The following is a 16000-nucleotide window of genomic DNA, read 5'->3' as shown; positions in this document are numbered from 1 at the left end:
TAGCCAGGTGGGGAGCAGATGGAAGCACTAAGCAGCCCAAACCCCCGAGCTGGGAGTTAAAAGCAGTCAGCACAGCCCATTCCCTCCTAAAGGGATACCCCGACCACCCAGTTTTCCCTCCTCTTTCCTGCCACAGGTGCAGGTTGGAGAGGGTCCACCACACCCTTATCCACTCTAGAACCCCTGTGGTCAGCTCAGGAGGCCTCTGCACAGTACTGGGCAGGGGATCAGGCCAGGTCTTCTAGCTTGCTGTAAGTCTGAATCATGCAATGCAGCCCACTGCAGGGTTTATGCAGCAAGGGCCTGGCTCAGGGGTGGCCACCTGGCAGAGAGAAAGAAGACAAAGAGGCGCAGCAGCAGGTTTTTGTCCAGGAAGTCGGATTAGACATTTAGTAACGGCCAGAGACAACAATGCAAGGGCCAGAGGGAGAATAAGAGATCTGAGAGCTAGGGTTTGGCGTCAATCTTACAAAGTGTATAAAGAATCTGTTTCTCTACAATAACAAAAAACCAAAGGCTACAAGAGCAGTTGTATATACAAAACACTGAGATATTGCTTCACTTGCAAACAAGTTCCTGACCAGACAGGGAGACAGACTGAAAGAAGGGCATAAGGAGGGGTAGGGAGTATGCTGCGTGCAGAAAGGATTGGGGAGGGGGGGCTCTTCTCCCAGCATAAATCTACAGGCAAGAGCTGGATTAACTCACGCACGAGAGGCAGAGGTCAAAGGCATGTGCCGGTGCTGGCTGTGCATGGGAAATGGTGCCAGGAGGCCATGTCTGCCTGCACCAGTTCCCCCTGCCTGGTCACTTGCTCTTCAGGCTTCAGCCCAGACGTGGGTTCTGGTGGGGATCATGGCCAGCTGGGACAACTGGACAGAGAAAGAGGGAGGAATTCACTCCCTTGAGTCTGCTGTGGAAAACTGAAGAAGCCTGCTCGGTGTACCCATCCTCTTGCCTCTGGCTGGCCCTGTCCATCCTGCCACCTTCCCTACCCTGCTCAGACTCCCTGGGACCCAAAAAGAACAGGTGCAGCAGCCGGGCTTCAAGCTTTCCTAGGGGAAAGGGGAAGCGGGGGAGACAGGAGGTGCTGCTTGACTCCTATTCTTCCTAAGGCCCAGCTGACTGTGCAGAGCTCAATGAGAGGGTGGCAGCCAGTCACAGAGGGACAGAGAGGATCAGGTCCGGGAAAACATCATGGTGAGGAATGGCGAAGAGTGAGGATGTGCACGCACACTTGGACGAGGCATGGGGTGTCACAGGTTCTGGCAGCACTGTAGCTTATTTGGTTTCTGTCCATCGGTGGTGGGCGGCACGCTGATGTCCACCACATTGTTGCCAGGGGACTCGTCATGGGCTGCACGATCTGCAATCTGCTTCTGTGACACGATGCGGTAGATCTCTGCAATGAGGGGGATGTGAAGTGAGTGCCCTGTGTGACTCTGCCTGTGGTGACTGCCCCACTGCAGGCCTCATCTGGATGTCAGCTACTCCAGGGAGTGCCCCTAAGGCTGTGACCCTCCCAAAGGCCCGCACTGTGGCCCTCCTGAACCCCATGACATCGGGTTCTTCCCTGTGCATTCCACATGTGGTCACAGAGATACCCTCCCCAGGCCTTCTCTTCTTTAGTTTATTTAAAAAAAATTTTTTTTAGTTATTCATTTTAGAGGGAGAGGAAAGAGGGGAAGAGAGGAAGAGAAAGAGAGAGAGTGAGAGAGAGAGATGTTGATTTGTTCTACTTATTTATGCATCCATCAGTTGATTCTTGTATGTACCCTGACCAGGGATCAAGCCCCACAACCTTGGCATATCAGGACGATGCTCCAACCAATTAAACTACCAGGCCAGGGTAGGCCTCTTCTTAAAGATTAGACCCAACTCCTCAGAGTAAACTCCTGAAGGACCAGGAGCTCTGGGCCCAAGGCCACCTGCCTTCCCCCTGGCTGTTCCCTGGTGCAGCCATGGCACCAGGTTCCAAAGCCTACCCATGGAGCTGAGTCCAGGGAGTCTGACAGTCAGGGGGGAATCTGGCCTGCCTTCATGAAGCATACCATGTCTGTACTCCGATCTGGACTGACTGGCAAATTTAAAGAATGAAGGTTCAGGGGCTGCGTTTTGGAGCATGCAACCAGTGTGGCTGGTGCCCTTCCCCTTGAGCCTGCTGGGATTCCCATGGCCCCCACCAAGACCTGGGGCCACCTGTGAGAATCTTCTTGAAAGCTTCCTCTACGTTGGTGGAGTCCAAGGCTGAGGTCTCAATGAAGGACAAGTTGTTCTTCTCTGGAACAGAGAGAATATTCCCCAAGTGAGCAGGAGGCTCCCCTGTACCCTCTAGGTATCCCTGTATGTATGCCCACTCACCTGGCCCAGGAAATGAAGGGCAGAAGCCAAGGGGATAGGATCAAGATGCCCACTCCTTAAAGTGGGGAGGCTGGCATGTGGTCATGCCAACTGCCAGGGAAAATGAAAAGAACCTGGAGGGGACTCCCTGCTTTCAAGAAACTTGCCCAATGCCTTAGTCAGTCCTGCTCTCAGGAGCTGGCCCCTACAGAAAGATATGACCCTAAATGAAACCTCTCTCTGACCAATAGGCACTCACCTGCAAAGGCACGGGCCTCATCAGTGGGCACAGCCCGCAAGTGGCGCAGGTCACTCTTGTTGCCCACTAGCATGATGACAATGTTGCTGTCAGCATGGTCCCGCAGCTCCTTCAGCCAGCGCTCCACATTCTCATATGTCAGGTGCTTGGCGATGTCATACACTAGTAGTGCACCCACTGCACCACGGTAGTACCTGTGGAGACGGAGCCAGGCCCAGGAATGAGCTATCTGCCAGCCCCTATGGGGGCCCCAAGGTTCTGTGGGCAGCAGCTCCTGGGCCCACACAGAGCCCAACTGAGAAGGGTGCTGTGCCCCCAAATCAGCTCAGGACTGTGGGGGCCTGAGAAGGGAGTTTAGGGCCTCAGGTTACAAGACACCCATTCAAAGAGGAGAAGAAAACAGTGCAGGGAAAGGGCTGCTGCTGGGCAAAAACTCCAACGCCTGCCAGGGCCTGGCCCACCAAGGACACTAATGGACTAACACCCACCCTGTGGGATCAAGGAGATGGGGAGGTAACCAGGCTTCAGTGGAGGGCATTCAGATGACAGCGAGTACCTAACTGGGAAATGGCCAGGGTGTTGGAAGGGCTCTGGAAGGAGGCAACTCAAGTAGGTCCTGATAGCTGAGGGAAGAAGACTGGTATTGGGAAAATGAGTTTGTAAAATTTGTGGTATTTGAGTTTACTCACTTTCATTGTTAGAAAATGGTGCTGGGTAGCACCAGGTATATGTCTGTGAAATTGCAAATTACCTTCCTGCTCAGGAAGGGCCATTGGCTTGCTAATGTTTGCTGGAGGAGAGGTTTTCATGCCAGGAAGTTTAATTTTGTTTTAAAGATTATTTATTTATTTATTTACAGAGACAGAGAGAGTGTCAGTGAGAGGGATAGACAGGGACAGACAGACAGTAACGGAGAGATGAGAAGCATCAATCATTAGTTTTTCGTTGCGCATTGTGACACTTTAGTTGTTCATTGAATGCTTTCTTTTTTTTTTTTTTTTTTCTGAAGCTGGAAATGGGGAGAGACAGTCAGACAGACTCCCGCATGCACCTGACCGGGATCCACCCAGCATGCCCACCAGAGGCAACGCTCTGCCCACCAGGGGGCGATGCTCTGCCCCTCTGGGGCATCGCTCTGCCACGACCAGAGCCACTCTAGCGCCTGGGGCAGAGGCCAAGGAGCCATCTCCAGCGCCCGGGCCATCCCTGCTCCAATGGAGCCAATGGAGCCTTGGCTGCGGGAGGGGAAGAGAGAGACAGAGAGGAAGGAGGGGGTGGGGGTGGAGAAGCAAATGGGCGCTTCTCCTATGTGCCCTGGCCGGGAATCGAATCCGGGTCCCCCGCACGCCAGGCCGACGCTCTACCGCTGAGCCAACCAGCCAGGGCCTGAATGCTTTCTCATATGTGCCTTGACCGTGGGGCTACAGCAGACTGAGTAACCCCTTGCTTGAGCCAGTGACCTTGGGTCCAAGGTGGTGAGTTTTTGCTCAAAGCAGATGAGCTTGTGCTCAAGTTGGCAACCTCGGGTCTCGAACCCAGATCCTCCGCATCCCAGTCCGACGCTCTATCCACTGCGCCACCGCCTGGTCAGGCCATGCCAGGAAGTTTAGAAAAGGAGAGGAGAAGAGGGGGAGAGAAGCTATGTAAGGAGTGCAAGAGAGAGAAGCCATGTTTGCAGAGAAAAGCAGAGAGAATGCAGAGTGCTGAGAGAGAAGCCAAGATGGCAGGGAAAGAGAAGGTGTGCAGATGGGGAACCAGAGGTGAGGGGTTTTTATGAGCTTCGCTGAGACTGGTGAGGCCTTTGATTCTGAAAGAAACCAGAGAAGACTCTCCTGGTTGTGGAACCGGAGAATGTGTCAGTGGCTTTGGGAGCCCTGTGTGTTTGCTCATCAGCCAGTGTGAGACTTTGATAACAGAATGGCCCGTCAGTTTTTGGCTCCACTGTTTCTTTCCCGTTTGACCGAATCCAATGTGAACCTATACTTGCATGTGAGTGGCCATGATGGCGGCGGCCACTGGCCTTACAACTGGGAACACAGGGCAGGCCAAGCAGGCAGGACTGTGGGGTGGGCAGAATGGAATGGCCCACTCCAGGCCCAGATAGTAACCCTTTCTGTATAGCCAGCACCCAGCAATATGGCAGTGACTCAGAGGGACTCTAGGGGACAGAGGGGCCATATTCATGCCCACATTGAAATATAGAAAAAAAAGCTTTTAGCAATAGATAACTTTAGAAAGGCTCTTAACATAAATAACTTCATTTAGCTTCTCTTCCACCTTAAACTCTAAGTAACACCATAAGGTACTTAGGTCAAAACTCCCTACCCCTGGCCTTGAAGTTAGTTTCAGTAAATTGCAGAGGTGTCAGGGGTGGGTCGTATATCCTAGAATGTTTAGAAATGCTTTTGTTAAGCATGTGAAACATTTATCACTATGTTATCATCTTCAGAGCTTATGGTCTTAGTGTGTAAAACTATTTTTTTCTTGCCTGACCAGGTGGTGGCCCAGTGGACAGAGCGTCGGACTGGGATGTGGAGGACCCAGGTTCGAAACCCCGAGGTCGCCAGCTTGAGCGCAAGCTCATCTAGTTTGAACAAGGCTCATCAGCTTGAACCCAAGGTCACTGGCTCGAGCAAGGGGTCACTCGGTCTGCTATAGCTCCCCTGGTCAAGGCACATATGAGAAATCAATCAGTGAACAACTAAGGAACCGCAATGAAGAATGGATGTTTCTCATCTCTCTCCCTTCCTGTCTGTCCCTCTCTCTGACTCTCTCTGTCTCTCCCACAAGGAAAAAACAAGGAAACAAATTTTTTTTCTTTAAATTGATTTTATAGATAAACACTGCAACAAGACATTTAATGAGCATGTTAGTGAGATTAATAAATATGTTTTATTGCTTTTGACCATGCTTTGCTGAGCTCCTTCTCCTTCCCATACCCCAACCAGTATGTGATTTAGTCTTTAAAAGCTAGCCCCAAACTGTGTTTGGGGCCACATGATTTGAATGACTTGGGTCTCCGTGTGGTTGCCGGCTTTAAAATAAAGACTTCTTAATTTGGCTACTTAATTGTGTGGCAAAGCATCTGTTTCTCACTGTTCCAATATAACAACATGAGGTCACAGCATGATCAAGAGTAGGCACTAGTCCTCTTGAGGGTCCCACAGCTCCTGGAGGTCTTGTCCTTCTACCATGGGCCAACTGTTCTCAGGACTATGCTCTCCCCATCCCCTCCTGTCCAACCCTTACTCATCCTTCGGGGGCCCCTGGCCCTGTGTCTACAGCCTCCTGCATCTCCCCATCCCAGATACTCACGCAGAGGTGATGGCGCGGTAGCGCTCTTGGCCAGCGGTGTCCCAGATCTGTGCCTTGATTGTCTTGCCGTCCACCTGGATGCTGCGGGTGGCAAACTCCACACCAATGGTGCTCTTGCTCTCCAGGTTGAACTCGTTGCGGGTAAAGCGGGACAGCAAGTTACTTTTCCCCACACCTGAGTCTCCAATGAGTACCACTGTAGGGGCAGGAAGGGATATAGATGAGGCTCCATGGGCCAGAGCAGGGCAGCTCCCCAAACCAAGAGCCACATGCCACCTATGTCACCGGCAGAGCCTTCACAGTAGAGCCCAGGGTTTTTTGGAAATGTGACAGCCAACAACAGGGTGGAGTCAGAACTATCCTAGAGTGGCTTGCCCGAGGCACCACATTTCTTGGTGCAGAAGCAAACAGTGGCTCAAGGCTTCCAGAAATAGCCACTGTGGACAGCACATCTCTGCCTGTGTCTGGTTACTCAGAGAAGGGCTGCCCCAGCAAAGGCACAGAGAGCCAAGCAGCCCAGCAGGCAGGTGGCCTGGGGACCCATAAACACTTCAACTTCCAATGCAGCCTGGTGGTCCAAGTAAGCTCTAGGGGTTGGTAGCCTTGAGCAAGTCACTTAACCTCTCTGGGCTATCTTTTCCACAGGTATGAAAAAAAAAACACCAGAAACAAGAGGTGCTTGAGGAAGGGGACAAAAGAGTTTGCAAGATCAGAACTCAGCCAGCATTCAGCCTACTAAGACAAGTAGGAAAACAATTATTACTATTGTTCCACCAGGTTCCTACAGACAAGGATATGGCTCTGGAGTTTTAAGTAACAGGAAATAAGAAGCCTCACATCCAATGCACACCCTACTGCTTCCTCATGGAAAGCAGCTGAGAGCAAATAAACATTCAACCCAATACTGCCAGCCTGCCCATTCAAAATAGAAATGTGACCTCTGGATGTAGCTGAGAGGGGACAGAATCTGCTACCCTCCCATCACCCCACCCCCAGGGTGCTACAGGGAAATCCAGGACAACAGTTCTCCTGAGCAGGGCTGAGCAGGCCTGGGAGGTCTCCCCCATTGGGAGTGGGGCCCCTAGAGAGATTCAGGAAGATCCTGGGCCCAAGAGGGCTGTCCTCAGTTCCAAGGCATACTAGAGGACAACTGTGAATGTGTGTGCACATACGCATGGGTGTACGTGTAATATAAAAGAAATACCACATGGCAGTCTGACCAGACATCCCAGCTGGAAATCACATGGACCCCCAAGTGTGGGCCTTGCGCTCTGGCACCTGAGGTTGGATCTGCCCAGTAGAGAGCTGTGGGTGCTGCAGGCTTGGTTACCCTCAGCCTTGATGAAAAATTTCTCCTCAGTGAAAAATGTTGTATGTGCATGTCCAGATTCCCCCACTTCTTACCACCATCACTGCCCTGACCCTAGCTAATCCAGGCAAACTCCATCTCTCCTTGGGTTGCTGCACCAGCCTCCTCCCTGAAACTCAGGTATCCCTGAATTTACTCTCCTCCCCAGCCAACAAGCTGTTCTCCCTGCTGTAGCCACCAGGGGGTACCTGTGAGCAGCTGAGTCAGGTCCTCCCCTCCTCTCCCACATCCCGCTTGGGCCCCTGCCTCCCCTGGAGTAAAACCCAAGGGGTAAAAGTCCAAGTCTTCCCCAGGACCCACAAAGCCCAGCACGACCTGTCCCACCCCCTGCCTGCCCTCATCTCCTCTCTACCCTGCTTGTTCATTCTGCTCCTGCCACATGGACCTCCACGAGGGGCTCAGATGTGCAGGTACATATTGCCTTTTATTTTTTTACATTTTTTAAAATTTACTCATTTTTTTAGAGAGAGGAGACACAGAGAGAGAAAGAGACAGAGAGAGGAAAGAGATAGAACAAAGGGAGGAGCAAGAAGCATCAACTCCCATATGTGCCTTGACAAGGCAAGCCTGGGGTTTCGAACCAGTAACCTCAGCGTTCCAGGTCGACGCTTTTACCCACTACGCCACCACAAGTCAGGCGGTACATACTGCCTTTTGCCTGAAATGTTCTTCCCCAGGTACCCACCTGGTTCCCACCTTCATCTCCTGTGTGGTACTTCAGATAACACTTGATCAAGAAGGCTCTACCTGTAGTCCTCTTAAAACCTTCCTCCCCACAACACTCCCCACTCCTCTCCTTTGCCTTTCCTCTATAGTTCTCACCACCTTCCCACACTTGCCAGGTTTCACTTTTCACTACTCTTACTCAAGGGCAAGATTTCATTCCCTGCTATATCCCAGGACCTGGCCCAGAGCCGCTCACACAGGACAGAGTGAACAAACAAACAAACAAACCATAAAGTGGCTGTAGAGCCTCCAGGCCACCATCCTCAGTCAACAGGGGCAGAGAGAGGCAACAATCCAGCCCCCAGGACCCAGCACTTTCTCTGGGCTGGCTGCTTCAGAGCCAAGAATAAGAACAAGATGATTTAATGAGTCTGTGTTGAGAGAGCCTTGGATGTGCATCAGCTCAGAGAAGTCTCACGTAACCCATTTTATAGAAAACTGAGGTGCAGACATGGAATGACAAGTCCAAGGGACACAGAGAGAGGAAGGCTGGATGGCCACAGAGCAAGGGTCTGAACAGGCTTATTACCACTTCCCAACCATGCTCACTTAGGCCACCTGCTGTAAAGTGATCTGGCAAAATTTGAATCCAGGTTTTCTGGGTCCAGGGCTAAGCTCAGGGATCTATATTCTCCCACCACTTGGGGCATCCTGACCCCCTGAAGTAGCCCACAAACTCTTGACCATCCTTCAAAAGCTCTCAATTCAGGCCTCTTTTCTTCCCCCAAACCACCACGTGGCCTGGCCCATAAGACCTATGATGACAGGGTCAGTGTCCTCTCCTGACACTCTGGGTACCCAACAGAACACTTCCAAGTTGACTTCAGAAAAAGGTGGAAAACGGGTGAAGATGGAAATGGCCTGCAGCCAGGGTTGAGGGCTCAGAACCATGCTGGTGGTGCCCCAAACTGGCTCCCAGATCATGTGGGGCCATGCTTGATGGACTGTGGGCCCCATCACCCACAACCCCAACCCCTCACCTCTTTCCCACAGCAGCCACACAAACCTGGCCAAGGCTGGGGAGGTTTGTTCAGAGATTTTATGTCATCAGGAACAGAACAGGAAATGAAGAAGCGAGTTCCCCTTAAGTCCTGCCCTGTATCCCTCCAGGCCCTCATTAGTCCCAGTGTTGGGGTCCCCTTAGCCCAGTTCTGCCCCAGCCAAGCCAACAATCTCAATTCCACAGGCCAGCACAGCTATAAAGCCTTTATTATCAAGTTCTTGGGGCCATTTCAGAAACAAATGTCATATTGTCATTCCCGTTGTATATTTGGGCACACTCACCCCAGAGTGATCAAGTCTTCAGTCCAAGGTCACCAGTGAGAATAGTGGAAGAAAGAACAGGACAAGGGCCACCAGCCAAACAGCAGAAAGGCCAGGATGCCCGGCACTGCTCAGCACAGGTGCCAATGCAGAGATAGCCAGCAGGGCAGCGGGCAGGCTGGCTCTAGGTATACCGTGGGGATGAAAACGGCATTGTCAAAGGCACAAGAAATCTACTGTGTTGGGGAAATAAAGAGCCCTTGAGGACACGACCCCCAGCATTTCCACAGAAGTTGGTGGCAATGCTGGACAGGAAATGGCCTCCCTAGACACACCACTTGGCTAGCAGTGCAGGCAAGCCCAGTTGGCAAAAACAAACAGCTGTCACCTCCTAAAGGATCCTCTGGACTGCCCCATGACAGCATAGCACCCCTGGGGCCCACACTCAGATATTCAGGCAGATTGAGTGGCCATTCTGGTGTGTGTGTGTGTGGGGGGGGAGCAGTATACTCCTCTACTTCAGACAGAGCAGGGTCCCACCTCTCCTCCAGGAAGCAGACCCTGATTAATCCCAGGCTCCAGGGACCCACACTTGGGGGTAATCTTGTCAGAGCTATTCCCTGGGAAATCAGAGAGCAAAGAAGAGGTGTCTGAAGCTGGGGCACGGGCAGGGCCACCATTTGCAATGGAAGAAGATGGTGTGCTTAGGTCCCAGACCAGCAGGACTGGAGGCGTCCCACCCAAGTTGCAGAGCCAGGAGGCTGCCTGGGAGCACTTGGCAGAGAGAGGTGAGCACCAGCGCTGGTTGCCAATCTCCTTGCCCCCTTCCCCAAAGGACTCATAGATGAGGCAGGAGTAAACACAAGCCAGAGGACAAGGCCCTGGGCCACTGTGGAAGCTTACCACATCAACCGCATTCTTATGGGCCAGTGAGTGGCCGGAGATTCTGGAAAGGCCTTGGTGGCCCTTGGGGACACCACTACTCTCACTGTAGAACCCACAACCTGGTCTATCAGAGAAGTCAGGAGAGCCCCTAGGGACTGATTGGCAGGCTGGGAAAACAGTCTACAACTGACAGGATAAAGTATTAGCAGGAAAAATGTGAGAATCTATAATTAGGTACAAATAAACAACTTCAATTCTGGGGAAGGGTGGAATGTGCAGCAAGGAAAATAAATACCATGTGGGGAAAACACCCAGGAGGATGTGTTGGCCTTGGTGGTGGAGGTCAGGGAGCCAACATGTGATGTGGCTGCCAAAACAAACAAGAGTGGTAGGACGGCTAAACAGAGGGCAGCCAGTGTCCCAAAGTGAGAAGTGTAACCCTCTATGCCCACGACAGGGCCAGGGGAAAGTGACCAAAGCCTGGGGGAGGTTGGGCACAAGGTGTGGGGCCAGGGAGGTAAAAAGCTGGCCATGGTCAACTCTTCTGGTGCAGTCATGTCTTGGATGCCTCTCTAATGCCCAGGTCCACCCTCTGCAGGCCATAGGATTTCAGGAGGAGCTCAGGTAGGGTGCAGAATATTCATATTTCTGTCTACCTGCTGTATTTATAGTAAGTTATGTGACGGCTACAGCTTGCCTGCAGGCTTCCTCCCTCCCTTCTTTATTTGCTAGAGCCAACTAGAGTTTCCTTTTTCCATTTGAGGGAATAAAAACCTGAGTAAATTTAAACACAAACATTAAAGGATAATGGGGAATGGGTCCTCCAACAAGGTTAAGTGTGAAGGGAAGTTCTCAGATGACCACAGTTTGGGGAACCCTGACGTTCTGGGTTAGATTTTCACTTCCAACCAAGCTTGAGAAGGTCAGGAGGGTACCTGCTGAACTCAGAAAAAGAGGCCAGTGGGGGAGAGCCGGCAGGCATCCTCTTCCCCATGCCAGTTGCTGCAGAAGTCAGACAAGTGTTTCCAGGAAGTGAACTAGAGAAGAATCCTGGGAAGTACATAGCCGCTCCACTGCCCCTGACCCAGTAACTGCACTTCTGGGAATACAGTTCAAGGAAATAACCCAAAGAGCAAAAGATAACTCATGCTAACACTTGGAGCTGGGTTACTTATAACAGCACACAGTTAAAAATAACAAGCCAATGACCACCGAAACCCGGAGAGGGCAATGGGGGAGGAATGCCCCTTGCCCTGGCAATGCCATGCCCAGTGCTGATCCAGGAGCAGCTGCCTAAAGGCAGGCTGAGTAAAGACGGGCAGCAGCTGCATCAGGATTGGAGTCCAGACCACCTGTCACCAGTCCCCAAAGCTCTGGCAAAGGTTCCCTTGCTCCTATGGTGAGACCAACTACAAGGCTCAGTCAGCACCAGGGCCTTGGCCTGATGCCTGCTGATCACACAACCTCACATGCTAGTGACATACCAGACTGTAGGTAGCTCCTACAGTCATGGTGCTGTGTGAGGACTCTGGGCCTCTGCATGGGGTACTCTGAAGCCAGTGGCCCCAAAATCAGCTGAGCTAAGAAAAAAGAACTCCAGTGACATGCAGCAAGTCTGCTCAGCTTTGGACAGGGTTAAGGAGCTCCCCAACTGGCCCCAGGCCAGCTATGGCTGCCTGACCTACCTAGCCCACACTTGAGGCTCACAGAACCCCTGTCACTCTAGCTGGGAAAATCCCCCAGCAGGTTGGCCTAGACCTGAGCCATGAATGTGCATGTGTTAAAGAAGGTGGTCTGACACTTCAGTCCCAGATCTTGGCTGCTAGCTCCCCAGATACATACACTCCCTAAGTGGTAAAGCCCACAACTGGCCTGGGTTCAAATCTTGCTCTAACACTTATTCATTGTGTCTTTTGTCTCCCTGGGCCCCAGTTTCCAGGTCCATAAAAGAAGAGGCTGGATAATATTGACCTCACAGGGTTATGGTGAGGATTTCAATGAATTCACATGTATAAAGAGCTTAGAAAGTGCAGGTACTTGGGTAGTGCTATTAAAAGTGCTAAGTGTGAAAAGAAAAAATAATAATAATAAAAGAGTGCTTGGCCCTGACTTGTTGGCTCAGTGATAGAGCGTCGGCCTGGCGTGCAGAAGTCCCGGGTTCGATTCCCGGCCAGGGCACACAGGAGAAGCACCCATCTGCTTCTCCACCCCTCCCCCTCTCCTTCCTCTCTGTCTCTCTCTTCCCCTCCCGCAGCCAAGGCTCCATTGGAGCAAAGATGGCCCGGGCGCTGGGGATGGCTCCTTGGCCTCTGCCCCAGGCGCTGGAGTGGCTCTGGTTGCAACAGAGCGACGCCCCGGAGGGGCAGAGCATCGCCCCTGGTGGGCGTACCAGGTGGATCCCGGTCGGGCGCATGCGGGAGTCTGTCTGACTGTCTCTCCCCGTTTCCTGCTTCAGAAAAATACAAAAAAAAAAAAAAAAAAGAGTGCTAAGTGTCACCTGACCAGATGGTGACACAGTGGATAAAGCTTTGGACTGGGACGCAGAGGACCCAGGTTCAAGCCCCGAGGTCACTGGCTTGAGCATGGGCTCACTCACTCTGCTGTAGCCCTTCCCCCTACCACAACGCCCTGTCAAAGCACAGATGAGAAAGCAGTCAATGAACAACTAAGGAGCCGCAATGAAGAATTGATGCTTCTCATCTCTCTCCCTTCCTGTCTGTCTGTCCCTATCTGTCCCTCTTTCTATCTCTCTCTCTCTGTCTCTGTCACACAAAAAATTGAAAGAGTTCTAAGTGTGTGTTCCCTTCAGCAGCACATGGTCCCTGAACAAGGATGACACGTGAAATCTTCCATATTTTTATGGTACCAGATAAAATTATAGATGGGAATGAAGCCTGTGTATCATCCTTTATCATGTGTAATCAATAAACAATTTAATATCCTCTTTTTTTTTTTTTTTGTATTTTTCTGAAGCTGGAAACGGGGAGAGACAGTCAGACTCCCGCATGCGCCCGACCGGGATCCACCCGGCACGCCCACCAGGGGGCGATGCTCTGCCCCTCCTGGGCGTCGCTCTGCCGAGACCAGAGCCACTCCAGAGCCTGGGGCAGAGGCCAAGGAGCCATCCCCAGCGCCCAGGCCATCTTTGCTCCAATGGAGCCTTGGTGCGGGGGGGGGAAGAGAGAGACAGAGAGGAAGGAGGGGGGGGGGTGGAGAAGCAAATGGGCGCTTCTCCTGTGTGCCCTGGCCGGGAATCGAACCCGGGACTTCTGCACGCCAGGCCGACGCTCTACCGCTGAGCCAGCCGGCCAGGGCTAATATTCTCTTGAAAAAAAAGTTCTAAAAGTTAAGAGATGTAACTGCTGCTATTAACCACCAGCCTGGGTCCAACATACCAGTTCCCCAGCCCCTCCACGGAATCTGGTGTACCCAAGCCCACACCATAACCTGCAACGTCCAACCATTCCTTCCTGGGATCCGCCCATAAACAGGCAGCCACCAACCAAGTCTTGCCACGCCCACTCTGTGAAGAGGATCACCCCCATCCGCCCAGCCCTCGTCTTGAACACGCCTACCACATCCTAGCCCCGCCTCCAGGGGCCCGACCCATCCCCAAGGGAGCTTTCCACCCAGCCCGACCCGCAAATACTGGGGCGATCCCGCCCCCTTTCAGAGGCCCCGCCCCCAATGGTCTCTCCCTCCGCCCCAGGCCCCACCCCCTCAGGGCTCCGCCGGGCCTGGGCTCATCAAGGGAACCTCAGGCCCTTTTGGGCCGCTAGGTCTGCGCAGTGGCACGCCCTGGCCCCCAAGCTGATCGACACCAGCCTTCCCCGGCCTTCTCGACGGCCTGCCCCGCCAGGCCCCAAGCCCCGGGCTCTGGCCTGGGCCCAGCGGCATGGACGCAACTTCGGCCCGCCTTCCTGCCGCCGTCCCCTCGCCTGTTTGTCCCCCATCGGCCGTACCTTTGAATAGGTAGTCGTACTCGTCGTCCCGGGTCCCCATTGTCCTGGCGCTTCCGGCGGGATCCGAGACTCCGCAGCGCCACCACAAACACTCGACAGGGGCGGGGCCGACACCGCGCAGAGTGGCGGTCGGAGAGCCAGTCAACACCGGGTAGCTTAGCGACAGGCACCCTGAGCAGCCAATCAGAAGCACAAGCAGAGCCCTGGGGGTGGGCACTTCTTGGGATCCGCCTTTCTTGCCCTCGGTCTCCTGGAGAAAGGCGGAAGAAATGCGGTCCTTTCTGAAGTGAAGGCCGCGTTAGCCTATCAAAAACGGGCTCAGGAAGGCGGGGCGGAAAAACTAGACTAATTAAATGGATTGATGGAGCGAGTTGCCAATGAGAGGTTTGATTCAAACCGTGCCTAACAGAGGACCTGTCGGGGAAGGAAAATAGGGCTAAAACCAGGTGCTGTTACGCAATCTAACGTCTCGATGACGTCATAGATCAATGCGTGCAGCTCTGGGCCTCCTTGCTCTGCTCCCGTTAATGGCCGTTTCACAGGTGTTCTGCACGAGGGCTTTCCCACCATTGCAGTTTTCATCTTTATATTAATCCTTTGCCTCGGTTTTCCTCTTCTTTATAACAGGAAAGGAACCCACCTCATGATTGGGATATTTAGATCATTTCCCTGAACACATACTATATATACTGCCCACAAAAATTAGCGGATATTTTATCGTTTTATATTTATTTTGAAATCTCCCCCAATTTTTGTAAACAGTATATGTCAATATCAACTATCCATTTTCTATCATTAAGTCTTTAACAAATATTTATAAATCCTTACTGGGCATCATACTGTCCAACATAATTCTTCTGTTCCATACCCTGTTTTATTCCATACACAACCCAGCCCAGGATTGATCACTACCTAACTTTAAAGTATTTCCTGCCCTGGCCAGATAGCTTATTTGGTTAGAGCATCCTCCTGATAGGCAGAGGTTATGGGTTTGATCCCCGGGAACATACAGAAACAGATCAATGTTTGTCTCTCTCTCTCCCTCCTCTTTCTAAAAATCAATTTTAAAGTATGTATATCTTTCTTGATCCATTAATCTGTTTAGTTTCTGTCCCATGTCAAAAGACTTATCAGCCTCATGAAGGCAGAAACTGTGTCTGATGCAATCACTGTTGCATTCTCAGTTCTCAATAAATATTTGATATGTGATGAATAACTAAAGCATAAGCTCTTGTGCTAGTTATAACTATAATTATTTTTATATAATTGTAATTATTGCCTCCTGGACCGCATCCTAGACACTAATTTGGCCTCTTTTCTCCTCCTCCTCCTGTATCTTCATCCCCCCCCATCATCAAAGCCACAGGTCATGTACTCCTCTCTCCTTCTCATTCTTTACTTCCCTGCCCCTGCCTCCCTCTCCCTCCCTCAGTTGCCTTTTTATGTCCCTCCTTCCTCCTAAATTCTGACCATTTCTCCACTGCCCCTTCACTGCAACCGCCTTGATTCTTGCTCCATCATCACTCACTGGACCTCCCAGGTCTCCCTGATCTGCCCACACACGCACACGCTGTTCTTTCCAGAGCAGTCAGAGGGAGTCTTTTAACCCTTTGAGTAGTGAGTTTTTTTTTTCATGCTCGCTGACCCCCGGGAGTGAGGTTTTTTTTCAAAAAATGAAATTAGTTCCAGTTACAGTTTTATTAACTTAAAATCATGTTTGATAACCAGTTTATGGAAAACAAGAAGAACATACATTTACCTTTTTTAAATATTGCCTTACACATTTTTAAAATAAATAGATCATACTCTGGATAGTCAAAAGGCATGAGGACATACATGAACATTTGTACTACTTAATTGTTTAAAAAATCCTGTTTAAAA

At 51.6% G+C, this 16000-nt stretch overlaps 1 protein-coding gene across 1 annotated transcript; it reads right to left on the bottom strand.

The window, feature by feature from the left end:
• Positions 1-362: 362 nt before the first annotated feature.
• On the bottom strand, positions 363-14276 carry RAB11B (RAB11B, member RAS oncogene family). Its single transcript, XM_066266957.1, has 5 exons — positions 14120-14276; positions 5915-6110; positions 2600-2793; positions 2200-2280; positions 363-1402 (listed from the first exon to the last, which is right to left on the bottom strand). The coding sequence occupies exons 1-5, from the start codon at positions 14157-14159 to the stop codon at positions 1257-1259; spliced, it is 657 nt and encodes a 218-aa protein (XP_066123054.1). The 5' UTR covers positions 14160-14276; the 3' UTR covers positions 363-1256.
• Between the last annotated feature and the right edge of the window lie 1724 nt (positions 14277-16000).

The sequence above is a fragment of the Saccopteryx bilineata genome, chromosome 1 (genome assembly GCF_036850765.1).
Source record: "Saccopteryx bilineata isolate mSacBil1 chromosome 1, mSacBil1_pri_phased_curated, whole genome shotgun sequence".
In the NCBI taxonomy this organism is placed as follows: domain Eukaryota; kingdom Metazoa; phylum Chordata; class Mammalia; order Chiroptera; family Emballonuridae; genus Saccopteryx; species Saccopteryx bilineata.
The sequence above is the reverse complement of the archived record's forward strand: the minus strand, read 5'-3'. Positions and strand labels throughout refer to the sequence as shown.